This window comes from Parathielavia appendiculata (genome assembly GCF_033297405.1).
Source record: "Parathielavia appendiculata strain CBS 731.68 unplaced genomic scaffold N657scaffold_6, whole genome shotgun sequence".
NCBI lineage: Eukaryota > Fungi > Ascomycota > Sordariomycetes > Sordariales > Chaetomiaceae > Parathielavia > Parathielavia appendiculata.
The window spans coordinates 230229-256674 of NW_026944225.1; the positions used below are offsets into that span (position 1 = coordinate 230229).

Genomic DNA, 26446 nt, shown 5'->3' on the forward strand with positions numbered 1-26446 from the left:
GTACAGGCGCCTGTTGCCGCGTCCCAGAGTTTGACAGTCCTATCGTACGACGCTGACGCGAGCGTCTTCGAGTCGTGGGAGAACGCGACCGAGTAGACCGAGCCACTATGCCCCTCGAGCGTTTGGATGCATGCATCCCAATCTAGATTAACTTTCGGCGGTAGAGCAAGCCAGGCGGGAAATTGATCTTGGAATATACTTCGGACGACGCTCTGCATTGGCGCAAATACGATAGCCGAATGGTAGACCTGAAGAGGCGATATATCGATAACAGAGCAATGACTCCGAATGACCCGCCTAGTATCCAAAAGAAACGCCGAGATCTTGTCGCTTCCTTCTTGCTATAGCAAAACAAGTCAGTACATCATCCAAGAGAATAGTCAAAGCAGCAACATACATCAAGCAAGCCCAGCAAGTTGTCCACCATACCGATACTCTCCGAGACCCATCCTAGAATACCCAGCACTTCGAGCCAGTGCAGGAGATGTCGTTTCAAAAAACGGTCGACAAGGTCGCCGTCCCGTATCAGGCACTTACCCTCCTTCCAGTGATAGACCCAATATCGACAGGCATACTGGACGTCGAGCGGCAGGTTGCTGTCGATGATGTTCTGGTCAATATCGGACCGGCGTGTCCCTGGCAGGCGGAGTCCGCAGATGTTTTTCTTGAGTTTATCTTCTGTTGATAGCAGCTCCAGACACCGGACTGCTAGACGTTTATGGGTCTGTCCTTCGTCAACCCAAAATGGGTGCTTCTCTGGATTATTGGCCTTTTCTGGATCGATGAGGAAGTCGCGGAAAGACAAGTGGAATATCCTGACGGGGGATATAGGGGAGGCCTGTACGCTAACGACGGAGTGGAGTGGCTGAAGTCTGCGAATGACGGCCTTCTCAGGTACACCGAGAAGTCGGGCCAAGGGGCGTATTGGGAGCGGTTCTGCTAAGAGCACGATCGCGCCTATGACTGTCCGGAACTCCTTAAGAAGGGATCCCTTGGATGCCTCGGAACCGAGGAGTAATCGGTCAAGAACCGGGCGGTACGTCGCGTCTAGCTTGTCGATCTCGGATTGTTGGGCTCCTGAGCGATACTCTAGTACCTTTGCTAACTGACCATCGGGGTCGCACCATGCCGGATCCCTAATAAACCGACAGATGGTGGCCGCAAAAATAAAGAGCGGAACGGCCATCTCGACAAGGGCCTGAGTGACTTGACAGCCAGGCCAATCCGAGGGGAGCTGTTGGTCGGCGGGATACAAAGCATTATATTCCTTTCGAATTCTTGTGAGCTCAAAGTCCAGAAATGCAGCGATATCGTGCTCGATAATTGGCTTTGGGATTTCGTGCAAGACCAGGTCGTGGTATTTGCCTTCGATGTCGCTGAAGCCGAGTTTGACCGGCAGCTCGGGTCTGCTCGTGAGGAAGGCTTTCAGCGACACCGAACTTAGAGCCTTTGCCTGTGACAACAGGTAGATGATGACTCTAATATCGTCATCCCGCTCGCACTCGTCAAGAGCATCAATCACGAGGACGACTTGTTTGACGTCACCCGTAATGCCCTTCAAACTCCCTAACGGCTTCAAGATAAGATTCTCAAACTGCTCTCTCAATACCTTGCTCGTGACGGAAGGGTCATTCTCGATGGCGGCCCTGACGTGCGGCGCCAGATCAGGTTTTTTGGCAACAAGTTGTGCGGCGATGGTTGTAAACAGCAGGGCTGCGTTACCCCTGTCTCGCTCGCCTCTCTTGAAGAAGAAGCTGGCACCGAGAAGTCCTCGGTCGGCAAAAGTTTGTGCAACCGTTCGTGATATAGTGGACTTCCCAGTCCCTGCCATGCCGTTGAGCCAGAAGATGATCTCGCTGTGAGGATTGTCGGCCCATTTCGTTATACTCTCGAGGAGGTCGGTTCGCGTTCGGGGGTGACAGCGCGCGTCGTGCTCGTCTGCATGAGAATCGAAGGCTGCATTGTTTGCGGTCGGGAGCTTGGAAAGGACGAATGACTGGCCGACATCGAGGACCTGAGTGCTACATCTATGTGAGACTGAAGAATATCGAAAGAGAAATACAGCTATAACTTACACTCCGTCGACAGCGAGACCCGCAGATAGTGTGTCTCGATACCGTTCCAAGTTCTTGATGATATCGTCGATCTCTTTGCTTTCGAAAGGCCACTTGAGAGCGCGAAACCCGATCCGGCTTATCACCTTGCGCGCAGATCCAGGATTGAGCTTCTTCTCCAGCCTCGATCGCAGTTGTGACAGTTGGGAAGAACAGTCGATGAGTCCATTCCGCAGGCCTTGCGAGGTTTGAAGCCTTTTGCCGCTCGGGCTTTCAAGAAGTTGCTGCGCACCTTGCAAAGTCGTTTTCAACCTCTCAAGTTCTCCTTGCAATCTTTCGACATCAGACCTGGTATTCTTGACAGCGGAGGAGTACTGGAAGCAAAGAGATGCGACTTTTGCGGACAGCTCGATCACAGTGATGATGCTCGCTGCGGATCCCACCGCCTCCATGGCGTCACAACCTCGAATGGATCGTCGTCAAGCGAAGTGTCAATTTACGGGGTTGACGAAGCGGTGCTCTCAGATGCGGGGGTATCGTCGAACTGTTGAGTGTGCCCGTGGCTCGTCGGGCGGCCCGACCCAGGCAGCCATGCAGCTTGTGCCGCCAGGCACATGACGCTCCTGGTCGAAGCATCGAGCGAAACGCAATGAACGTGCTTGAAGAAGCGTGGAATACTTGGATTTGTTCTCATCATCCGGTTTACGAACTCAAACAGGTTAAGAAGTCGGACAGACGGCAATACAATATGCTGGAAGGCAGATCGAAGACATCATCAAGCAAGGACCCACATTTGGTGGTCGGAAAACAATCAGCAGTTGTGGAGTATCCAGTCGTTTCTGATTTGTCTACGGATCGCCAAAAGAAGGCGCCAAAGATGGCTTATGCCCCGAGAAATTGTTAGGACTTAATTGCTGAGTACCTCCTCACATCTTGTCAAGCCACACATGCCATAGGCCGACCCCGCACTCCTTAACAAAGTCAACTAAAAGATCAACGACACCCAATTCGCCTTTTACTGTACTTCATCGAATTCAAACCACACGAGGTGGTCCCATCTCCCAAGGTCCTCTGTGTCGTCTACTTCCACCTTGCAGGAACTATGCGATCTGATCCCAACTAAGGTATCCGTACGTATTTCAGCGCCTGACACACCGTCAATCCCGCCAAACTTGTGGAGGCAAGGCTGCATGACTGAACCGCCCGTCCCTTTTCTTGTGTTTCAAAGCCCGGGCTACGTTGCAAATGCAAATAAGCCGGATGGGCTTGAAAAAAACGCGCCGCCTTGCAACCCAGGAAAAGCTGGATTGGGCCGCCTAAGGTACCTTATTTCTACAGCCCAAAGTACGTGCCGCGCCTACAGTCTGGTCTTGCCGTCACGGTTTTCCATTGCTTTTCAACACTATGCCTCAGAGTACCCGTCCACGACGGCAAATGACATTGCGGCTTGTTTGAGCAGCCAAGGGAGAAGTGCCGACTGCTCCTATATGTGGACATGCACGAGCGTTAAAATGCGATCCCTGCGCTCATCCGACGCCAAGACAATTCAGAGCCCACAGCAGGCCCAAACTGGGCCGCCTCGCCAAGCCGCAGCTGGGAAACTTTCGGGGTTCCCACCCATATCGTCCATACACGTAAAAGAACGTGCATATTGCAATTGCGACACTCTCCAAGATTTGGCGGGAGAACGGGCATTGCGAAGTGCAAGCCGTGGGCAGACATCATTTTTGAAGATCATCGCGGGACGCTTGGTGCATCACTAGGCCATATTCACCATGACGAGGCCCCAGATTATTCGCGCTGGTATGTGGATAGTTAGTTACCTCCCCTTCATCTCACCTGCCCCTGGAATGCGCGCCGCCGTGGCTTGGTGGCCCGGGCCCGAGCCCCGGTCGTCTCCCCTGCTTGGGTTCTCTGCCTCACCTTCGGCGCTTTGTGCCCCAGTCTGTGCCGCCCGAGGTTGTCGAACCCGTTCTCTGACACTGCCAGACACCATCGACCTCCAGGCCCACGAGGCGCCGTCCGCCCAAACCCACCACCGCCGGCCGATCCCTGACGGATCGCCCGCTCCACACCAGGCTGAGACGCTTCGCGGAGTTGCGGCGGAGACTGCTGAGGAGCACCTCCAGAGCCCTCGTCTTTCGTGGAATCCCGACCCGGACGATACCCAGCAACGCGCCGCCCTCGAGTCGGCCACCGGCGCCCAAAACGGCACTTTGGACAAGATGCGCGCCGGTGCCCAGCAAGATGCCCTGGCAATTGCCCAAAACGGCGGCCTCACGGCCCAGGACACCGATGACGGCGATCTGGACGGCGACGCTGACGCCGACATGGACGACGACATGATGGACAAGATCTCGAGCTCGCCTTCAATTGAGGATGGTGGGTCAACCTTTGGTCTCCCGACTCTCTATTCGAGCAGCTCAGGCTCCCCAGCGCAGTCACCAACATTGCGTAGCCCCTCGCCTTCGGCCAACGTCTGCGACCCGAGGTTATCTTCACCATACCTCCAAAGTCCTGACCATCTGCCACTGCGGGGTGGGGAGCATAAAGGGCGCCAGTGCGTCGCTTCCGTACAGTCTTCTTTCGTTGCTAGTACACGCCGCCATCATCATCTTGAGGGTGAGTCCGAAGCGAAACCCCAGACGAGGACGACTCTCTCGACGAAACCCGCAGTCTCTTGGACGACTTTGACTTTGACCACGGTCTGGGATGGGCAGACGAGGAGGTGGAAGACCGTTCTCGGCAGCTGAAGGAGCGACAAACCGAGCATCGACAGCATCGGGAGAAGACAGCGTATTGACGAAGGAGAGCGAAGCGATGACGATATCGACCTGGCGATACCATACGAAACCGATGAAGATGATGATGGCGACTTGTTCGGACTTTTTGACTCTAGATTCATCGACTCCGGCTGGGGTGGCGAGTGCTTACAAGATGCAGAGGACATCGACTTCGATTTCGTCTATGCCCTCCACACCTTTGTGGCAACGGTCGAAGGGCAGGCCAATGCGACAAAGGGAGACACCATGGTTCTCCTCGACGACAGCAACAGTTACTGGTGGCTAGTACGGGTCGTCAAAGACAGCAGCATTGGTAAGTACAGTTGGACACCGTCAGACATTGAATGCTCATGGTGGTTGCTGTCCAGGGTACCTGCCAGCAGAGCATATCGAGACGCCGACCGAAAGGCTAGCTCGGTTGAACAAGCACCGGAACATAGATGTAAGCCGGGAGAACAGGGTTATTGAGGGAACTACTGTTGTTAACGCGGCCCAGCTCTCTGCGACTATGCTAGGAGACCAGCCTGACAAGGCACGAAATACGATCAGGTCCGCCATGAAAAGGAGAAAGACCAAGACGGTTCAATTTGCCGCTCCTACCTACGTTGACTACTCAGATATTGATTACTCGACCGAGGAAGAGGATGCCGAAGGCAACATGTTTGCTCAACAGCAGCAGGCGCAGCAGACACAACAAGCACAACAATCCGCTGGCGACTCGGAGATGGAAGATGAGACAGCGAAGGTGGAACCTCTGAAACCGAGATCGCAGCAAAAACAAGCCAAGGCCGAATCGAAGCGGCAAGATGTTGGTGGTGCCACTGACTCGTCGAACACGAGCAAGACTGTGTCCCGAGTTGTGGATGAGGTTTCAGAGGTCAGAGTTGATGGGCCGAAGAAGACGAGCAACGGAACCGTTCGGGATTCGTTCTTCAAGGATGACACGGTTGAGACCAAGAAGATCACGCTTACCCCGAATCTGCTTCGTGACGACAACGACCCACGAACATCGAGCGAGTCCAGGGAAGTCAAGCACCGCCCCAGCCTGGACAAACTCGACAAGGACGGTATCTTCAGCAAGGATGAGAAGAAAAAGAAGAAGGATAAGGATAAGGATAAGAAGCAAGGCGGTCTGCGGGGCTTCTTCTCCCGGAAGGATAAGAAGTCGAAAGGAGAGGATGACGACGATTCCTTGGGTAAGCGGTCAATGGAGGCAGACCCGCCGGAGAAGGATATCGAGGAAGACGAATCACAGGCACAGGCGGAGAAAGCCGGTCCTCAGAGGCAGACGAGCAAGTTGCAGAAGCCGCAGCCCAGGAGCGAACCGCCACCGAATGGGAAGTCCAACAGCACCAGAGAAAACGGCATCGACGTCAAGACTTTCTTGTCCGAAGGGCGGGTCAACAACGTCGCGAATGTTCCTCCAGTGTCGATGCGTGTGGTGGAATCAAGCCCGAAGCCGTCCCTGGAGACGAGTCCCCGCGATCAGAGGCCGGATCGGGACCCGTCCACAGGCAAAGGCGCCTCATCCAAGAACCCAAGAGCGGCGTTACGGCCTGCAAAACCCTCCGCAGCACAATCTCGTGCGGAGCTTGAGCTCGAGGAATTGGACTCAGATACGGAAGAAGACGTGACCGAGCCAATACGACAGGCACACGTGCCCGCAGAAGCTGTCCGGCAGCAGCCAGCACAGGCTGCGCAAGGCGCTACTCCAGCAGTTGAGCAACCGGCACTAGCCGGGGCGCAGGCAGCGAGCAGAGCGCCTGCGGTCAGCATTCCGCCCCAGCAAGCCGAGCGGCTCTCTGAATCGCCCGTGCAGGTGTCACCAGTCAACAGCAGCAACCCGCCGCCGCTGATGGTGGACAACTCGAACCAGGAAGAAGAGCGGTCTACACCGTCGCCCGAGCTGATCGAGCACGAGGACGCGGATCCGGCCGGCCCCAAGCCCTCGACGACTCCGTCGACGGCGAGGTCCGAGTCGTGGGATGATGTCAGCTTGCGCGCCTTCTTTGACTCGGGATCGGATATCCGTGATCTGTTGGTTGTGGTGTACGATAAGAACAATGTCGAACCCGTAGGGTCGGATCACCCTATTGCGGGGTCTCTGTACCGGGAGCAGAACGCCAAGTTGGCTGAGATCACGACGGTGAGTCGCGCTCTTCTCTGGAGTGATGAATTTGGCGCTGGATGCTGACGATATGCTTATAGCGGCTTGACGACATGCTTGGGGACTGGCTTGCCCGTAAGCAGAGACTCAGGGGCACCGTCTGAAGTTCCGTGACGCTGCCGGTGCTCACAATTTTACTCATCCTTGGATTATATCGCCCACTCTTGCGATGAGCAACACTCGTCCTTTGGCGGCAGTTCTCACGCATTACGACTTGACGCATACTTTCCCTTTTTCTCTTACTCTCAATCTTCTTACTCCCCGTATGGTTTGTGGATTGGGTGGCTTTTGGGTGGTACTCTGGAATACAGCAACACCGCCCCCTCGTGACTGGCAGGCCGGTTATCGACTGGAGTCGAGTTTGGTTAGGCAATTGATGTAGACGTTGGGCCTGGTTCTCAGGGCTGAAACCCTGGGGGAACCTACACTGACATGGTAAGCAGACCATGGTTCATTCTTCTCACTGGTGTCTCATACTATTCATGACGATGTCAACGATACCCTTTAAACAAATTATTTGGTTTGACTTGACACCTGCTGCTTGTTGACAGGGGGACGCTGATTCTTTTGGGTTTGTAATTATATGAAAACTGTCGTCTTGGCACACGCACAGCGACAGCTTGGCCTCGGTAACTAATACGGTACTTCGCCGTTTACCTTATTGTGTGCTTTGCAGAGGGAGGATGCCGAAGAAGGAGAGGACATGCAGGCTTCTTTCCTCGTCCTTCGCACATGCTACGACATCCGTATGTCTTCCGGCTGTGGCATCAGCAGTCTGAGCGTGTGTGCCTGCAAGGCCGTTTCAGCTTTTCAACCAATCTTGGCAGTGTAAAATACTGCTGCGGGGATTCCGAATTTACCTTGATTCCTAGGTTAAGTCAGAGTTGTGGTCCGTATAAGGTCCGTTCTACTCTCTCACGCTGATATCGATCCATCATTTCTCCTTTGAACCATCGTATCGGCACTGGAATTGAAGGAAGTGCACACAAAGCTTTTCACAATGGTCTCTCTCGTCGGTCTCGGCTCGACCAACTGGTCGTACTATACGGTAAGCACCCACCATTTTGCTGTAAATTGCCGATTTAGAAAGACTGATACGGTCTCTGTAGATTCCTGTCGCGTTCATCTTGTGCATGGTTCCGCATGCCTACGCCATCAAGTTGGCAGGCAAGAACTACGATGTGGGAAAGTAAGAGGCTGCCACCACATTGCAGTAAACCTTTGAGCCTCGCTGCTGTGGCAACTGACAAGCTCTTGGCCCCAGCCCTCGCAAGACGGTAGAGCACTGCGCCAAGGACACCTCCCTAGACAAGGTGGTATGTCAATACAATATACCCTTTTCACCCATCCCGCACAAAGCCTTCCAACCAGAACTAAACATTGGAAATCAGACGGTCCGCCGCATCTCCCGCGGAGAAGCGGCCACGGCCAACGGCTTCGAGACGCTCGGCCTGTACGCTGCCGGCGTCGTGGCGGGCAACGTTGCTGGTGTCGCCGCCGAGCGCATGAACCAGCTGACGCTGGGCTACCTGCTGTCGCGGGTTGTGTATTCCTACATCTACGTGGTGCTGCAGGATAATTCCAGGTTCGCGGGCCTGAGATCGCTGGTTTGGATGGCGGGTGCTGGGCTCATCATGGCGCTCTTCGTGGCGGCGGGCCAGGCGTCGAACTAGATGATTTGTCTGCCGTGTTTGGCAACAGCTTCAGAGGCACCTTGTAGCGGCCGGCTTGCGGAATCGTCATGTCTTGGAATCTAACTTGAAGAAGCCCAGTAGATCTTATCTCTCTATACCCCCGGACTCAACACCCCTGGCCTCACCTCCTACGCTAGACGGCGCATTAGCGAGTTTGACATGGGACGTGAGAAACAAAGCGTCAAGAACTTACCAGGCCCGCCAATCGTGGTGGTAATGGTGCCGTTTTCAATGTAGACACCCGAGAAATAAAAGTCCTCGTTGGTGTCCGGGTACCCCGACCGCGGCAGCTCCAGGACACCCAAATGCCAGTCCGCGCCGTTGGACGACGTCGACACCGAGACGGGAGCGACGACCTGCTTCAGGGGCTCGGCGCCCTCCGAATGCCAGAATCCGGCCTTATTGGCCGAGAAGTCCTAAAGCAGCGATACACACTGGATGTCAGTTTCTCCCCTTCCACGACTCGATGACGCCACAACTGACAATCTCATAGGCAATATTGTGCCACACGCCGGCCTTCCACTCCGTCTTCCAGCGGCTCTGCTGGTTGGTCATCCACTGCAGGTTGGGATTGCCGGCCCCCTGCTCGCCGCTGATCCAGCCGTACTTCATCTCTGTGAAGTGGCTCTCAAAGAAGCAAATCTGGTGCTCGCGGTTGACGCTGGGCGGGTTGGTGTCCCGGCGCATCATGCTGAAGTGGTAAAACACCTTGCCGCGGTTGATGGCGGCCTTGGTCTGCGGGATGAGCTCGATGCGCCGCATGTTCTGCCCGTTCCAGTAGGCCGTGCTGTCGAGCGTGAACCTGGCGCCCTGCTTGGACACGCTGTCGGCCGGATTCTTGTAGTCGGGCGACAGGTTGATGTACCTCTCGACCGAGCCCGAGCCGTGGATGTAGTACTGGTAGGGGCCGACCTGATTCGCCCACGACCACTTGTTGAGGTCGGCCGACGAGGTAAACTCATTGAAGCGCCCGTCCCAGAGCACAGCGCCGTCGACCGAAACCGCGAGGGCGGCGAGCAGTGTAGCAGCCTTCATTGTAGGGATTCGGCGTGTGGAGCGACTATGTACAGAAAAAGCGGTTGAGCTCAGGGGTAGCGGCAACCAGGCCAATGTGAGCGTGAATTGTATGACCGCGCCACAGAAACAAAGTCACCTGGCTGTTGGTCTTATTATACAAATCCTGTCTTCCATTCTCACTATTTGCTACTCACCGCCGAAACCCCCATGGTGTGAGATTAAGTGCATTGAATCCACCCCATATTGGGATCTGTACGCAGAACAATTACTCCGGTATATACGAGAGGCATTGCGGTCCGTTATTATACGACTCGTAACTGCCATTGCGGATGCGAGCCTCCGAACTCTGGGACAAGCCCGGATCCATCATGGGCGTTGAGGCATGCTGAGTTTAGCCTGTAGCATCAACCGTCATCGCCGTCATTGGAAAACCCACAGCGGCGTTCCGTATGTAGAGAGATAATCTGGATTGGGAGAAAGCAAACGGCCGAGACAATCCCACAATTAGAGAGGTAATACCACATACCTCTTGGTAAGAATATCAGGCCGCATAGCTGAATCCCAGCATCAAGGATCTTAGCCGAGTCTCGGCCGGAATACTGAAGTCAGCGAGGGGTAAACAGACCACACTGATAGTTCTACATCTTAAACAGCAGAGATAAAACGACGAGATCGCGGAGTCTCCAGCTCGCAGAAGATAGTGAACAGACCGGAAGCCCACCTCTATCACACCAGCCGCTGAATTCAACCCTAAGCCAACGTGAGGATGAACATAACACTAAACAGGAACCATACATGCCTACCGAGGTCCTAAAAGCAATGATATTCTACGAACAGATAATTCCTGTAAGCAATGCAACTGGAAGGTCCAATCTCTCACGCCATCCAACTCCCAATTCAGTCCGATCCAATCCGAAAGCGCTATATGCCTCCCTCAACACACAGTAAACCGAGATTCCCCGAACGAACCCCGGCAGTGTTCTTGCCCATCCGCACTGTACAACCAACAAACCCAAAGACGGCACACGTCTATCCAGACATCTCTTCCCAGAACTTCAATATTCCATCCCCCCAAAACTCTTATTCCTCACCAACGCCGCCCGCTCCAAGCTCGCCCTCGGCAGCTGTTCGTGCGAGCGCGTCCTACTATGCGCCGTACTGGGTCTGCTGCTGGCCTCGCCGTCCTCGACCGCGCACATGACGTCCACGGGCGCGCCAGCATCGTCCCGGATGCGATGAATGAAGAAGGCCGACACGAGCACCGAGATGCCGCCTAACGCCAGCACGATGGCGATGCTGTGATCCCCGGGAACGCCGCGGGGCTTCTGGAACATCTTGAAGATGATGCTGCTGATGACGGTGGCGATGATTTGCGGCGCCGCGATGGCCATGTTGTGGATGCCTAGGATGACGCCCGCCTGGTCGGATTCTTCTTCGTCGGACGACTCCCGGTCTCGGTTATCGTCCTCTAGCGAGTAGCCGTCAAGAGGGTCTTCGGCGCGGCCGCTGGGAGACAGATTGCGCTGGGCAAACTGAGCGCGACGGAGCTCGTCTCGGCGCGAAATCTCGGCGCTGATGATGGCCCAAGGAGCCCAGAGGGTCAAAGCCCATGTGATGCCCACGAGGCCGATGAGGACCGTGGCGGCGGTGACGGTCCGCACGAAGACGGTGCAGAGCATGCTGGCCGTGAAGAGGATCTGGGAGAACATCCAGGCGCGGCGGAGTGTGAAGCCGGGGATGACCAGGTAATCGAGCCACGATTTCTTCTCCTCGTCATAGTCTTTGAGGGAACCGGGGGCTTCTCCAGGCGCACCAGCAACCACCGAGCTTTGCGTCTCGTAGGTGGGCTCGATGAAGAAAGGAAGGAAAACGTTGGTTGCTAGACTTATGATGGCGAAGATGAGCAAGGCAAAAGTACCCTCCCGCGTAGCATTCTCGTAGAGCTTGTCGAGCTCCTCGGGGGTCATGCTGGGGTTCTGCTCAAGGTAGGGCTCTGCGTAGATCTCGCCGATGTAGGCCGATGTGTAGAAGAGCATGGGGAAGAAGCCGATCCAGGCGCAGAACTGCACCTGGCAGACCTTTTTGGTCTGGGGAGGCAGCCGCTTGATAGAGGTAAAGATCTTGCCGAAGAAGGCCAGAACGCCAGGCTTGCCAGCCGCCGGATGGCCCTCCAGTCGCGGGTCCCTTTCGCGGATGAATAAGCAGCTCAGGAGAACAGTGACGCCAAGTACAATACTGGCGATGGCGCAGAGATCTTTGAACTGGGACTCTCCGAAGAACCAGAGGATAGCGGGTAGATTCATGTAACCAGCGAGGTAGCCAACAATATTTCCAAGGCCCACGAAGCGGCTTGCCATGGCATTTGCGCTCTCTTCATCGCAGCATGTTAGCGTCCCGTTGAAAGTGCCAAAAAGAGAGAGTATCTGACCTTGTTGGTGTGTCGGCGCGCAGTCTACGATGAATGCACGAATCGCTGCCTGCACTGTTGTGGGCTGTCAGCGCCGAAATGACGGCCAACACGTTTCCCTTCTAGTAGCCCTACCTGTGTTGATTGCAAAGTCCAGGACATAGACCCAAAGCACGGCGACGACTATGACCGAGTATTTGACAACATCCGAGTCTGGAGCTGCCCCAAAGAGGCCAAGGAATCCGCCAACGATCTCCTTGGTCCAGGCAAGGAACATCAGCGAGACGATGGTCGCAACGGCGCCCCCAATCATGAAAGGCTTGCGCTTTCCCCATCGTATGCGGCAGTTGTCGCTCAGCATGCCGACGTATGGCTGCACCAAAGTCCCGGACAGCGGCCCGGCGATCCAGACCAGGGCCATGAGGGACTTGCTGATGCCCAGAGACAACAGATAGGGCGAGCCGTTGGACATCTCGACGGACCATGCGATTTGCAAGCCGCCAATGCTGATGGTCAGGAGGATGATGTACCAGAGGCTCTTAGTCTTCTGGTGCTCGTCATCAGCACTCCCGGGGCCAGCACTCCCAGGATGGGGGCTGTCCATCAAGCCCTCGTCCTCGCCCGAGCCGGAGCTTGGGGACAGCAAGGGCGACTGCTCGTTGAGCTCAGCATGGGCTTGCTGCTGTTGTTGTTGTTGTTGTCCATGTCCGTTTGGTCCATCTCGAGAACCGTCCACTGTGTTTTTGGTGTCCTTGCCCGTCGTGTTCGACGGCGGCGTCTGGTCGTCTGCGCGGCGGGCCTGTTCCGGAAGTCCTGCTGATGACGACGTCATGCGAGGCAGAGGATGAAGCAGATATGCTTGTCGCAAAAAACAGGACGTTAAATTGAACCAAGCAACCCGTAGGGGGGTATCGGCGTCGTTTACTTGGGGTTGTACGATGCTCGGATTTCAGCTTCGGATGCAAACGAGGTAACTTTAACGTTGCAGGTTGTGGACGGGAGGCGGTTGGACGAGGCCTGGGCTCGCCCACTGACTCGTGACAGCTCGGTGCCTTCGAAAGATTGGAGCAGGGGAAGCTATTTCAATGATTGAGATGACTATCGGGCTGAATTCTAGTTTATGTTTTATCGGTCGGCTTTGATGCCAGGCATCAGCCGGTCAAGCAAGGGGATGCCACGAGACCGTCGTCATTCGGTTGGACCGAGAGCTGCAGGGTGTGGGTGCCGTCGCAAATCGACAGGACGGTCCAGTCACAGTAGGGCTGGGATAAAAGAGACAGAAAATGAACCAAAAAAAAAAAAAACAGAAGAGATGTATGTAGGGTGCAAGCAGCCTGGTGACAGTTGCTAGGAGCGTAGGACAGCGAACAGTTGCGCAAGGAGGATGAAGACGAGGCGGCGCAAGTCTGACATGGAACATGAGGGCTGAGAGATGTCGGACACTGGTGACACCCGCGTGCCATACAAGCAGGGGCTGGAGCTGGAAGAGCTGCCCTGGTTGTGCATGCTCCTAGCGTACGGCCCCACTTTCTCCAGGGTTCCATTTTGACCCACTTGAAGTAAGGTAAGCGTCCGGCGTCGATTGGTCCCTCGTCGCCCTCTGTGGGCCCGCGACCTTGGTGGGCTGTTGAGCCATGATGGACGGGAAAGTTGGCGACTTCCATTTCCATCCCTTATGCAGATAGCGATAACCAATGCGCGCCATCCAGCCAGCCATTCCAGGGTAGAGACTCAGGCGTTTACCGACGCTACCAATCCATGCTCAGATTCTGGTTGCGTCCTCTCAACATATTGTTTATTCTCAGTCCGCCTATCGCAGCGCCCAGTAGCGGGTGACGGGCCAAGCCCGCGCGACCTCGACCATGTTTGCGCAAACCATCGCCAACACGTTGGTGGGGCTTGCAGGTATGCCGTCACTTTCAAATACCACTTGATCACAGATGGCAGACGCTGACATGGTGTTACAGGGAGGGATGAAGAAGACCCAGCCGGTATGCCCAGAGAAACAAACACACCACGAACCCAACCCACCACGAACACGCGCACGAGCTAACTGGCGGCCGCAGGCGAGGATCCCACGAAGCCGGAGAACAATGCACAATGGGCCATTTTTATCCTGATGATGCTGCTTATTGTGGCATTCTGCACAAGCTACACCATGCAGCAGAGGAAAATCACGGCCATCCACGAAACCGTCGTGTCCATCTTTGGCGGTATGACAGTTGGCTTGATGCTCCGAGTGTCGGGCTTCGACTCGATCCGTGACCTTGTCAACTTCAACTACCAGATCTTCTTCAACCTCCTCTTGCCGCCAATCATTCTCTCGTCCGGTTACGAGCTCCACCAGGCCAACTTCTTCCGGAACATTGGCACCATCTTGACATTTGCCTTTGCCGGCACCTTCATTTCCGCCGTGGTCATTGGCGTGCTCTTGTGGCTCTACACGGCCATTTCCCTCGAAGGTCTCGACGTGACATGGATCGACGCCATCTCGGTTGGTGCCACCCTCTCGGCCACAGATCCTGTCACCATCCTCGCCATATTCAACACCTTCAAAGTTGACCCAAAGCTGTACACCATCATCTTTGGCGAATCCATCCTCAACGACGCCGTCGCCATTGTCATCTTCGAATCGGCCAAGAGTGCGGGCAGCAAGGGAGGAGGGATCGGCATCTTGAGTCTTTTGCACGGTATCTGGTTTTTCCTGTCCGAGTTCTTTGGCAGCTTGGCCATCGGCGCCATAGTCGGTGTCCTGACCGCGCTGGGCTTGAAATACACCTACGTCAGGCGGTACCCGCACATCGAGAGTTGCTTAGTGGTGCTGATTGCCTACGCAACCTACTACTTCGCCCAGGCCATCGGCATGTCTGGTGCGTGCCCCCCCGAGAAACGTCGGATACCAGACGATAGGCTGACTTCCTCACAGGCATCGTCGCCCTCCTGTTCTGCGGTATCACGCTTAAACACTACGCCTACTTCAACATGTCCCGCCGGACCCAACTGACCACAAAATACTTCTTCCAAGTTCTCGCCCAGCTGTCTGAAAACTTCATCTTTATCTACCTTGGTCTGGCCCTCTTCACCGAGAAGGATCTGGTTTACCAGCCGCTTCTCATTATTGTCACCGTCCTCGCAGTGTGCGCCGCAAGATGGCTAGCCGTGTTCCCCCTGTCCAGAGCAATCAACTGGTTTATCCGCTACCGCGCCCGCCGCCAAGGTCGCGAAGCAGCCGAGGAGCTGCCCTACAGCTATCAGGCAATGCTCTTCTGGGCTGGCCTGCGCGGTGCAGTGGGCGTCGCCTTATCAGCCCTCTTCGAAGCCAAAGAAAAAGCCGCTCTCCAAGCCACCGTCCTTGTCGTGGTGGTCCTCACGGTCATTATCTTTGGCGGTACCACAGCCCGCATGCTGGAGATACTGGGTATCCGCACGGGCGTCACCGAGGAGGTCGACTCGGACGACGAATTCGACATTGAAGCCATTGGCGGCGGGCTGTACAAGCGCTCTGACACAGCCATCGGGTATAACCCCCGCGCCGGCGGTCGCGGCTCGGTCCTACCGCTTGCCAGCGTTGGCAGCCGCAGTGGAAACGGGCACGCGGCAAGCGGGAGTAGGAACAACGGCTGGGCGTCCGGGCACAGGTCGCCGAATACGGCCCCGCATCGGCAGGATAGTCGAAGTCGCATAGCCAAGAAGGGTAGTGTTGGTGGCGGTGGTGATGAGTTTGAGAGGTCCGAGTTGCTGGGCGTGGCATCGGGGAGTAACACCGACTCGGAGTTTGGGAGCGACATCGATATCTCGGATCTCCCGCCTCCGGCGCCTGTTCCGAAGAGTAGGTCCAGCCCGGTCCATTCTGACCAAGGGAGCGGGTCGAGTAGACAACGTGGGGCTGGAGAGGCGGCGAGCACTGGCCAGCAGCCAGCGCAGCCGCTGACAGCTACCGCTGCTATCCGGCAGCTGTTCAGTACTGAAGACCCCAGCGCGCTGTTTAGGCAGTTGGATGAAGACTTTATAAAACCGCACTTGTTATTGGACGGCGGGAATGGGAGGGGCGGGGGTTCGGGGTCTCATTGAGCGGGCTAGTCTCTGCTGGTTTGTTTCTGGGTGGAGGTTGTTTTGAGTATGAATGTACAACATGCGGCTGGCATTGAAGGGACCTTTGGGCGGAGTTTGGGCGCTGGGTAGAAGAGGCTTAGAACCTTACGTGTAACGCTTTACATTGTTTCGGTGCCTCTACCGTTTCAGTGCCACATGCAGATCTGGAATGATTCCTCTACGTCGAGTTGGAATCCTGCAATGGCAGGCTCGGGCGTTGGCCTCAGCTGTATGTTGAACCTTGATCACAAAGCCATCCAATTGAACACGAAGGGGTTTAACCGTAAGCTAAGACAAAGATTCATCATCGACACAACCGGGCTCAGAAATTTCGAGACGCTAGCTATGTATATTATTACCTCTTTGCATCCCCTGAAGCACCAGGCTTCCGAGGTGCGACCCGTCTATCTCAAACTTTCTCCTCTGTGAGCAGCTTCCAAGCCCATTCGGACATGCTAACCCATCTTCCCCAACCCCGCAACAACCTCGTCCACCCGCCTCGGCTTCTCCTCGTCATCCATCATCATCCCAAAACTCTGCTCGCTTGGCGGGTTATGGATCCCCGGAATCCCCGGGTTTCCAGGTGCCTGCGCGACAATCAGACCACCCGCCGCCTGGTCCGCTGCTCCCCGCTGCTGCGCCCTCCTGATCCGCCCCGTCTGCTGGTCCACCCACGACCCGACACTCCGGAACCGCGCCGGCCTGTCCTCGCTCGTCTCCGTGTACACCGACTCCCTGTTCCCGCGGCTGCTGGCGCCCGTGCTCCGGCGAGTTGGAGAGTGTTTCTGGCTTGTTAGTTCTTCCTGTTGCGGCTGGGACATCCACGAGAAACGGGCGCTGTATTGCTGAGGGCTATTGGACGTGGAGCCGGGCACGGCTGTTGGTGCGGGAGGCGCGACGAGAGAGTCAGTGATGTATATGCCGTCGACGTCTCCGAACCCTGACGAGAGGGACGAGACTTCGCTTGTGACGTGGCTCGGTTGGCGGTAGATTGGATTGTATTGGGCGGGGAACTGCTGGGCCAAGAGGGGCTGGTTGTAGTATGAGACGGGGGACACTCCATTTTGTAGGGGACTTGCTGTGTTAGGGTTTGCTATGATGGCGCCGAAGTGAGCTGCGTTGGTGGAGCTGAAAGATTGCTGGGGCTGGTGGGCATAAGGCGACGTGTTGGTCATTAGCGTGATATGGGGTCGGTTGGCTGCCTTGTGCGTGTTTTCCGGGTGGATCGGTGGTTGGTACATGTCGGTCTGCCTCACGCCCGGTCTAGGGACAACGGCGACGTCAGAGGCATTATGCGGCCATGGCTGCTGCGAGAGCTGCTGCTTCTGAACCACATCCGATCTGAACAAGCCTTCCACGGATGGGATACTGGCACTCCCCGGTTTCTCTCTGTAGCTTGGTGGAAGAGATGTCGTATCCGTTGTGTCGTCCAAGGTATGCCAACCTCGCCTCCTAAGGAAAGGAATCCTGGAGATAACGCCGCTCGGAAGCCCCCCAAAACGGCCACTACTTTCATCGCCGTTCCTTGATTTCTTCATTGACCGCCATGCCATCCAGACGATAAAGCACACCAGAATGAAGCCTCCTGATTGAGCTGTTAGTGTTTCAAGCTCAATGTTCTGAGAATCGCAGGGAGACAAACCTATTGAACCCACCGAGATGAGTACGCGCTCAGCTGTTGGATCCATGCCAGCACTTGACACCTCGAAGCGGCCGACCGCACCGCCGCCACCGTTGTTATCGTTGTCCATCGGGCCCCCGGTTGGAGGAGCATTGGGCGGTGGTGTTGGGGTTGGCCCTGGCGATACGGATGACGCAACTCCAGAGGAAGCGTCGGGTGATTCAAGATATTGTCCTGATCCAGAGAGGTTCGCCGATCCTCCTACATCGCTAGGCTTCATCAAAGGAATGAAGGTGGTGGCAGTTGGATTGGCCTGTTCATGATTAGAGACGGTGGGTATAACCAGAAGTGCGGTAGCGCTCACCTCGCCGGTTGGGCTCGGAGTCACGGCAGACTGCAGCAGAATCACGCCTGGATTGATTGTGCCGGAAACCTCGGCTGTTGTCGAGACGGTGACATCTGAAGATGCGACAATCTCTGTGGTCGTAGGTTCCGGTGATGCGGATAATGCAGAGGTCGACGATGGGATTGTTTCAGCAGATTCGCCAAGTATTGAGCCGCTGCTGTCGCCTCCGTTGCTGCCATTTTGGTTCCGTCCAGAACCGTTGCCAAACTTGTTTCTGTTCCCATCCCCATTACGGTTCCCGTCACCGAACCTGCTCCCATTCCGGTCCCCGCTCCCATTGCGGAATCTGCCCCTATTACCGTTTTCATCTCCATCTCGATTTCCGTCGCCATTGCCATTACCATTGCGGAAGAACCCCCCACCTCTCCCATCGCCATCGCCGCCGCTGCCGTCACGACTACCATCGCGATTGTTGTTGTTGAACCCGAAGCGGCTGCGGCCGTCATTATCAGGGTCACCCCCTCCCCTATTTTGACGGCGATATATGGAGCTTCTCCGCAGTAACTGAGGCATCTCGGCTATCCATCCCGGCACTGTAGCTTCCGAGCGAGTTCTTGAAGGAGCCATTTCGTCCGCTGCTGGCTCTGGCAGACTAGGGGGACATCTGGGAGGTGGGCAGCACTGATCGGGTCAGGATGCCCAGTGGAACGGTATGCGAGAAGTCATGAACAGGAAGTTCGTGTATGTCTGAATTGGCCGTGTTGTCGAGACCGCTGTATGCGGCAGTGATACTATTCCGAGATATGAAGTGGCTGTCGACAAACAAAGGTATTATTAGACGAGGATAAATATCATGGAAACAGACACAGAGCCGTAGCGAACAGAAAAGCAGAAGAAAAGAGAAAGCGAGCCGGGGAGCCGGCCCCATCGAGCGGATTAGAAGAGAAGAACAGACGATCAGGAGAGGAAGAATGTGTCAAGGGACGAGCTTCACCCCAAACCTTGCTGGACTGGTCGCCTGCTGTCAGGGCGCATGAAGGACGGGCCAGGCTCCCACAATTGAGTGCATCTGAGACGGGACGAGCAACTTTGTCAGCCATCCTGAAGTACGGAGCTGCACAGGAGGACACGGGACGGAACGCGAGGGCAAGGGTATGGATTTCTGTCACGACTTCCGGGGTTGGATCCGCGAGCTGGGGAGGCCTCACAGATCTCGGATCCAGGTCTATGTCAGCAGTGGTCAGCAACGCAAACGGGGGGCGAGCTCTAAATCGAATCGAGATATAATCCAGTGACGTGTGACCTTTGAGGTGGTCTTGCTGCCATCAAATGGCGAGGTGCGCTAGGCATTGAGCGGCCACGGTCTAAGAGAACTTCGTTGCTGCAGTTTCTGGGGTATCGACTCTCCCGCCTGGTGAGACTCGGCCCAGCTGCACCCATAATTCGCCAAGCCGTTCACGACAGGAGAAAGGGTGAAGAATTCCGGCAGGCTATCTGGTTGCTGAGCCGCAAGAGCGCACAGGCCGACGCCAATATGTGAGGGTCGAGAAGGTTGGGGTGCTCCAGACAGGGGAACAAGGGTCCAACGTCTCAGCTGTATCGAGAAGACGTTTCAGGCGCGAAGGGAGGATTTTGACAGCAAGTCTTGATCGCTTCGATGGCCCGGTGAGGCGAGATGAAGGCCGTGCTATTGAATGCGACCCGGCGAGGGATCTTTGATTTGAGAATCGACTATCGGCTGCCTTTGCGGTTGTCGGTCTTGTTTGCCGACTCGCTGCCGCCGTCAGTTGAAGTCGCAAGCAGGAGCGTAGCCAAGCAGCCCATTGCAGAATGCTGGGCGGATTTTTGCCAAGAGGAAAAAGTCACGGCACCGCATCGCTCAGCTCTTGCTCGGTCAGCAAACAATGAGCTAACTGTTCCCCTTGAGGGGGGGCAGTCGTGCGGTGCCTCGGCAACTTCATGCTTTCGCACTCATCACGCATGTCTCGGTATAGTAGATCGGTCGCGTGAGAAATCCCAGACCGAAAATCCCGAGACTCGGAAACACGCGGCACGACACTCTCGAACTTCTTGATTGACTGGACCGGTGTTGCGGTGATGGGGGGATGTGCATTGGATCGTTTTGAGCCGAAAACTGGCAACAGTTCCGAGGGCGTTACTGTGTATGTATGCAGTGCCGGACTGAGACGAGTAACTATTCGTACTGCGTAGTGAAATGGGCTCGCAGTTCGATTCCCGCAAATCGTACAGTAATGCGGGCGGACAGCATGGCGCAGTCGAGCCATACGCCTGCGTCAGAGCTCAAATCGATGTCTGATCCCACAAAGATTCAGCCGGAGCCCAGACCGGTCCGACAGACTAATAGGTTGCGGTTTCGAACCCCGCGTTTTCCCCAGTATCTTTGATATTTCGGTAATGTTGAACTTTCCCGGCGCTGTTCTGTACCACGGTAGATTTTGGCGACGACAAATTGTGAACTGGACTATGGAATTTCGGACGATCTGGGGCTTTAAACAACTGAAGTTCCCGTCCGGTTGTTCGAACTGGCTGAAGACGGCTTTAGAGGAATCCCCCGGGAGCGGCCTGCCCGGTCCGGGCTTCGGGCCTCGGCCGGTACAGGCCCGGCCCCGGGTGCTGCGCAGGGTCTGTGCGTGGTTCCCGGGAAATTGGGAATGCAGAACTTCTTCGCCGGACCGCCACATGCTGATCGACTTGGCAGCATGTGCCGGCATGAGGATGCTACCTTGCACGCCAACGGCACTAAAAGGTGTCACACGGGTACACGTGTACGGATCCGTAGCATGTATCTTATGGGCCCGCGGCCTGTCGGATTGGTTACATGTGATATTGGGTTCGTCGGACGTTGCTCAAGAGACAAACACCTTCCGAGAATCAGGTGTCCTGAAGTATCGGCACCTTCAAACCATGTCGAAAAACTCGGATCCTACAACCACTGAAGCAAATTGGGAAACTTTAACAAAATACCAGATGACAGATAGCGCACATGATTGGGACGCCAGTGAGGGCAGAGCCTTGTTACCCTTTGTTTGCTGTTCCAGACTATAGATCCGAGTCAGACCAGAGAGGAGGCGGGTTTCCGAATGTGGGAGCTGGGGCGCCTGCTGCGCGTTTGCAACTGCCCAAACTGAGAAACCCTGCCCTCGTCTGCACTATGCATGCTGTCCGTACCAATTGTGACTGGAAATGACTCTCTAGTCGGGCGGGCTCCCGCAACCGGAGTTCAGCACACTACCCAAGTGGATGAGAACAAAAACCTCAAAGTCAGACAGATATGTCTGTCGTTATGACGAAATCCTGGCGGCTGGCTTGGCTAACACAACGGTGGGGCACTCGTGGGGGCAATGCTGTCGTTTGAGTGGCTACCAAAGAAAGCGCGCGAATAGGATAAAGCGCGCGTGGCGGGTAAAAACGAGACATTGACCAGGGCCGGGAAGCTCCCAGCTCCTTATCTTAGTCACCGAGTATCAGATTTGAAGTTTGCGCCGCCATCTCACACAGAAAACGAGCCACTTTTCTGCTCAGAACCGCAAACATCTTCTTCTGACCTCGACCAGTACGGAGGTAGTGGCCGTCCTTCTATACGCCATTCCCTCCTCACCAGGTATTTTCGCCGTCTCCTTGTCTTCCACGCTCGCCAATTGAGCCATGGCGACCTCGTCACGAGCTCTTAGCAAGCTCGCGGTGCCCCAAGTGGGTGCTGTATTGCTACAATCTCAAACCGCACCTCGATTGTTCCTCCAGACATCACGCCGAACCATTGGCGCACGACCCGTCTTCGGCAGCACACAAGGGCCTGTTTCGAGACAGTTCCGGCGCGGCATCTCAGACGATGCTGCCCCCGCCCCCCTGCCCAAGAAGCGGCGGTTCCGGGTATTAAGATGGACCTGGCGCTTGACTTATCTCTCAGCCATCGCCGGTATCGCATACATTGGCTACGGCGTCTACCAGGACAGGCATCCGGAACCCCAGGTTGAACCCGACCCGTCCAAGAAAACGCTCGTTATCCTCGGTAAGCCTTCCTCACTCCCACTGCCCCCAAACACTTGACATGTGCTGACCCCAGCTCAACAGGAACCGGATGGGGTTCTGTCTCGCTCCTGAAGCGCCTCGACACCGAAAACTACAACGTAATCGTCATCTCGCCGCGCAACTACTTCCTTTTCACGCCTCTGCTCCCGTCATGCACCAACGGAACTATCGAGCACCGCTCCATCATGGAGCCGATCCGGACCATTCTCCGTCAGAAGAAGGCTCGCGTCAAGTTTTACGAGGCTGAAGCCAGCTCTATCGATCCTGAGCGCAAGGTTGTGCGCCTCATCGATACCTCGGAAATCAGGGGTGACATTACCGAGACCGAGGTGCCATACGATATGCTTGTGGTCGGCGTGGGCGCCGAGAACGCCACATTCGGCATCCCCGGCGTGCGCGAGCACTCGTGCTTCTTGAAGGAAATTGGCGATGCCCAGAAGATCCGCAAGAGGATTATGGATTGTGTCGAGACGGCCGCCTTCAAGGATCAGTCGCCTCAGGAGATCGACCGTCTCCTGCACATGGTTGTGGTTGGCGGCGGCCCGACGGGCGTCGAGTTTGCCGGCGAGCTGCAGGACTTCTTTGAGGAGGACATCAAGAAGCTGGTGCCGGACATCAGCGACCGCTTCAAAGTGACGCTGATCGAGGCGCTTCCCAGCGTCCTGCCCATGTTCTCCAAGCAGCTGATTGAGTACACCGAGAGCACCTTCAAGGAGGAGAAGATCAACATCCACACCAAGACAACAGTCAAGAAGGTGACCGACAAGACGGTTGAGGCCGAGGTGACGCGGCCCGACGGCACGAAGGAGACGGTCGTCTTCCCGTACGGCCTGCTCGTCTGGGCGACGGGCAACGCCGTGCGGCCCGTGGTCAAGGACCTGATGTCACGCATCCCGGCCCAGGCGAACTCGCGCCGTGGCCTTGCCGTGAACGAGTACCTGGTCGTGCAGGGCACGCGCGACATCTGGGCGGTGGGCGACTGCGCCGTGGCCGGGTACGCCCCCACGGCGCAGGTGGCCAGTCAGGAGGGCACCTTCCTTGCGCGTCTGTTCAACAACATGGCCAAGACGGAGGCGATCGAGACCAAGATCCGCGAGCTCAGCTCGTCGCTGAACCTGCAGCCGGGCAACTCGGCCGCCGTCTCGCGCGAGATTGAGCAGTACGAGCGCCAGCTGCGCCGTATGAAGGACGTCAAGCCTTTCAAGTACAGCCACCAGGGCAGTCTCGCCTACATTGGTAGCGAGAAGGCCGTCGCCGACGTGACGTGGTTCAACGGCAACGTGGCGGCCGCCGGCAGCCTGACCTTCCTCTTCTGGCGCAGCGCCTACCTCAGCATGTGCTTCAGCACGAGGAACCGGCTGCTGGTCATCAACGACTGGCTCAAGGCCAAGGTGTTTGGCCGTGACCTTTCGCGGGAGTGAACCGCCGATTATCGGTTCGTTTCCTGATGTTTCCGTTTAGCATTCCGGCGGATGACGGAGCCTGTTGCCCTTCTCCTAGTTCCTTTGTTACTCGCGGCGGATGATAATGGAGTCTGGCATTGAAAATAATAGACCACGGACTAGACTGGGTTTGCAGATAGACGAGGACATCGATGACGAGGAATTTCGTCTTGTTGACCCATGCTGTATTTTTGAGATATGGTTGCCTCTTTTTCTCACTTCTTGTGCATCCAGAAGGCCATCTTGCCCTTGCCAGTGTAATCTAGCTGATCGGTGGCATTTGCGGCTCGTCTTGTACAACAAGCTTAGGCGGATATCCAGATTTATTATTTCAGATGTTACTACGTCCCCCATCCCAACTTGTCAGGTCCCATTGACAATGCTGAAGTCGTCGTCTCTAATCCTTATAATTGGGAGGGTTAGGGTCAACCAATGAAGTTCTCGGAACTTGCAGGTTGAGCATCCACGTTAAGTTAGTGAGCTCACTCCTCTCATCCACATCTCATCGTCACATCTACAACTTGGTCCAAAATGCACGAAATCATCACACTACAACTCGGGCAGCAAGCCAACTACCTCGCCACTCACTTCTGGAACACCCAGGTGAGTCGTCACACTCATGCCCTTTTTTTTTTTTTTAAATAACTTTTGTTCGTCATGTTGAGGGGTGTAGGAATCCTACTTCACCTACTTCCCAGACCAACCCGACTCTCCCGTTGACCACGACATCCATTTCCGGCCCGGTCTCGCTCCCGATGGCACAGAGACCTACATGCCGCGCACGGTAATATACGACCTCAAGGGCGCTTTCGGCACCCTCCGCAAGATCAACGCCCTCTACGACGTCAACGACGATTCCGCTCCGCCCCAAGCCCTCTGGTAACAACTCTCCCTTCCTCACAATCTTTCACATGAAACTGACCACTGAAATACCAGGCAAGGCCAACCAATAGTCCACCGCTCCCCGCCCATCCCCGAGTCGCCCTACACGGAATCGCTCAACCTCGGCCTCCCGCCGCCCCGCCTCACGCCTGACACCGTCCGCTACTTCTCGGACTACTCGCGCGTCTTCTATCACCCGCGCTCCGTCGTCCCACTGTCGGAGCACGACGTCAACTCGGCCGTCGCCGCCCCCATTGAGCGCCACGCCACCGGCGAGGAGCTGTTTGCCGACCTCGACCGCGAGCACGACCTGCTCGACCGCGACCTGAGGCCGTTTGTCGAGGAGGCCGACCACATGCAGGGCGTGCAAGTCTTTGCCGGGTTTGATGATGCCTGGGGCGGGTTTGCGAGTCGCTATGTCGAGCGCGTCAGGGATGAGTATGGCAAGGTTGGGGTGTGGGTTTGGGGGCTGCAGGCGCCTGTGAGCGGAGTCACCAGGGTAGGTTTTTTTTTTTTTTTTAATTTTTTTTTATTGCAGTTTAGCTGGTGGTGAGGGGATGCAAGAAGTTGTTGGCATGCTTGATGCTGATTTCTGGGCTAGGATAAGATATTGCTTCGGCTGGCGAACAAGGCGAGGGCCATGACTGAGGTGTACAAGCAGGCTTCGATTATGGTGCCGCTGGCGGTGCCGGAGAGGCGGCCGGGAAAGGTGCAGCTGGATTTGGGGTCGCACTGGCATACCTCGGCGTTGTTGGCGGTGGCGGTGGAGAGCGCCATGTTGCCGACAAGGTTGAAAGATCCCGTGAAGCGCGAAACTTTAGGAGGGATGGCCGAAGTGCTGAATACGATGGGGAAGCAAAGTGTGGCAGGCTTGCAGATGAGCTTCGCCCGGCCGGAAGCCGAGGCGCAAAATGACTCCCGGCAGAAGGAGTTGTCAGAGGAAGAGCTCTCGGAGGGCGTGCAGCTTGACATTCGGTTCGCGCCGTCGGACCAGCTCGAATGGTATCCACGGTCCAATGGATTCGACAGGCCTCGAGTGTTCAGCCAGCTGCTTGTGGCAAGGGGTTATGGTGACGAGGAGGCCGAGGATGTGGAGATGGACGAGGCAGGACGAAGAGTCCGACGGAGCTTATACGAGCCGGTAACGAAGAGGTATGTTGTGGCTTTTCTTTAGAAGATTGAATTTCACTGACCCAATGGCAGCTACAACACAGCCCTTCGGTTTCCTCTTCTGGATAGCTTCCCTGAGATTTTTCGGGGCGATAACGATGAGCCACTATCTGAAGCCCTGAACATCACGTGCAGCATATCGACCGACTCGTCAGTGTCGACCAAGTTGAAACAGCTTCGATCGACGGTGATACGGTCCATCAGCCTGGAGGACCGTGAAACGCTTGGGAATGAGCTCATGGAGATGGCTGACGAGTATCACGAGGGATGGTCAAGCGGGAGCGATGAAGGGGAGGACGACTGAGATTCCTACCCAGGGAAGTGGCCATAAGAAGGGTTTCAACGTCTCCGTGAGTGCTCGACTTCCTTCCCCGTCAATGCCTATAGACGAGGAAGATTAAGGATGCAAGGGAATAAATACCACAACACCTTTTGCATCTTACAACTTCTGTCTCCCAAACCTGTATGTGGCACATTGCAACTCGCATCAGGGTACTTCATTCCATTCGGTGTTGTCTCATCCGACTTTGACGCCACAGTCATCCCAAACAGCCTCAGCTAGCGTCGACGAGAAGGCGGAGTGTCTCTTCCCGGCTGAAGTCTCACGGGGTAAGTGCATCGGTATCTTGCCAGAACAAACCCTTGGCAATAGAGAGAAGGGGGCGCGGCCGTGGCAGTCCAGCCTTTCCATGGTGGAAAGGGCAGCTTGACCCAGAAGTCC

The 26446-nt window shown here is 55.9% G+C and overlaps 9 protein-coding genes across 9 annotated transcripts in view; 5 read left to right on the top strand and 4 right to left on the bottom strand.

The window, feature by feature from the left end:
* Window positions 1-2848, bottom strand: part of N657DRAFT_645088 (WD40 repeat-like protein) — a 4603-nt gene extending 1755 nt beyond the window's left edge. Inside the window, exons 1-3 of the mRNA XM_062792876.1 lie at window positions 2076-2848; window positions 398-2021; window positions 1-341 (exon numbers count right to left, since the gene is read on the bottom strand). The exon at window positions 1-341 is cut by the window's left edge and continues 1054 nt beyond it. Of these exons, the coding sequence (XP_062647298.1) occupies window positions 1-341; window positions 398-2021; window positions 2076-2506 (2396 nt within the window). The 5' untranslated portion in view covers window positions 2507-2848. The remainder of the gene's footprint in view (window positions 342-397; window positions 2022-2075) is intronic.
* A 981-nt stretch (window positions 2849-3829) lies between these two features.
* On the top strand, window positions 3830-7108 carry N657DRAFT_655935 (uncharacterized protein; the record flags this gene model as incomplete). Its single annotated transcript, XM_062794647.1, has 5 exons — window positions 3830-3857; window positions 4044-4676; window positions 4863-5122; window positions 5334-6983; window positions 7046-7108. The coding sequence occupies 5 exons, from the start codon at window positions 3830-3832 to the stop codon at window positions 7106-7108; spliced, it is 2634 nt and encodes an 877-aa protein (XP_062647299.1).
* Window positions 7109-7623: 515 nt separating this feature from the next.
* N657DRAFT_412900 (uncharacterized protein) lies at window positions 7624-8868 on the top strand. The gene is made up of 4 exons (XM_062787256.1): window positions 7624-8052; window positions 8114-8193; window positions 8269-8320; window positions 8396-8868. The coding sequence occupies exons 1-4, from the start codon at window positions 8005-8007 to the stop codon at window positions 8675-8677; spliced, it is 462 nt and encodes a 153-aa protein (XP_062647300.1). The 5' UTR covers window positions 7624-8004; the 3' UTR covers window positions 8678-8868.
* Window positions 8827-9733, bottom strand: N657DRAFT_572765 (glycoside hydrolase family 131 protein; the record flags this gene model as incomplete). The annotated part of the gene is made up of 2 exons (XM_062788906.1): window positions 8827-9114; window positions 9182-9733. The coding sequence occupies 2 exons, from the start codon at window positions 9731-9733 to the stop codon at window positions 8827-8829; spliced, it is 840 nt and encodes a 279-aa protein (XP_062647301.1).
* Window positions 9734-10344: 611 nt separating this feature from the next.
* On the bottom strand, window positions 10345-13426 carry N657DRAFT_596018 (MFS general substrate transporter). The gene is made up of 3 exons (XM_062789990.1): window positions 12258-13426; window positions 12144-12197; window positions 10345-12086 (listed from the first exon to the last, which is right to left on the bottom strand). The coding sequence occupies exons 1-3, from the start codon at window positions 12952-12954 to the stop codon at window positions 10771-10773; spliced, it is 2067 nt and encodes a 688-aa protein (XP_062647302.1). The 5' UTR covers window positions 12955-13426; the 3' UTR covers window positions 10345-10770.
* A 371-nt stretch (window positions 13427-13797) lies between these two features.
* N657DRAFT_618323 (sodium/hydrogen exchanger) lies at window positions 13798-16488 on the top strand. Its single transcript, XM_062790541.1, has 4 exons — window positions 13798-14027; window positions 14090-14113; window positions 14189-14992; window positions 15049-16488. Exons 1-4 carry the CDS (start codon window positions 13985-13987, stop codon window positions 16191-16193), a joined length of 2016 nt encoding a protein of 671 aa, XP_062647303.1. The 5' UTR covers window positions 13798-13984; the 3' UTR covers window positions 16194-16488.
* Window positions 16489-16669: 181 nt separating this feature from the next.
* N657DRAFT_633796 (uncharacterized protein) lies at window positions 16670-18808 on the bottom strand (the record flags this gene model as incomplete). Its single annotated transcript, XM_062791235.1, has 3 exons — window positions 16670-17808; window positions 17857-18148; window positions 18200-18808. 3 exons carry the CDS (start codon window positions 18806-18808, stop codon window positions 16670-16672), a joined length of 2040 nt encoding a protein of 679 aa, XP_062647304.1.
* A 2860-nt stretch (window positions 18809-21668) lies between these two features.
* N657DRAFT_596027 (FAD/NAD(P)-binding domain-containing protein) lies at window positions 21669-24064 on the top strand. The gene is made up of 2 exons (XM_062789991.1): window positions 21669-22211; window positions 22274-24064. Exons 1-2 carry the CDS (start codon window positions 21848-21850, stop codon window positions 23650-23652), a joined length of 1743 nt encoding a protein of 580 aa, XP_062647305.1. The 5' UTR covers window positions 21669-21847; the 3' UTR covers window positions 23653-24064.
* Window positions 24065-24204: 140 nt separating this feature from the next.
* Window positions 24205-26029, top strand: N657DRAFT_633798 (tubulin nucleotide-binding domain-like protein; the record flags this gene model as incomplete). The annotated part of the gene is made up of 5 exons (XM_062791236.1): window positions 24205-24276; window positions 24347-24552; window positions 24610-25054; window positions 25157-25707; window positions 25759-26029. The coding sequence occupies 5 exons, from the start codon at window positions 24205-24207 to the stop codon at window positions 26027-26029; spliced, it is 1545 nt and encodes a 514-aa protein (XP_062647306.1).
* Between the last annotated feature and the right edge of the window lie 417 nt (window positions 26030-26446).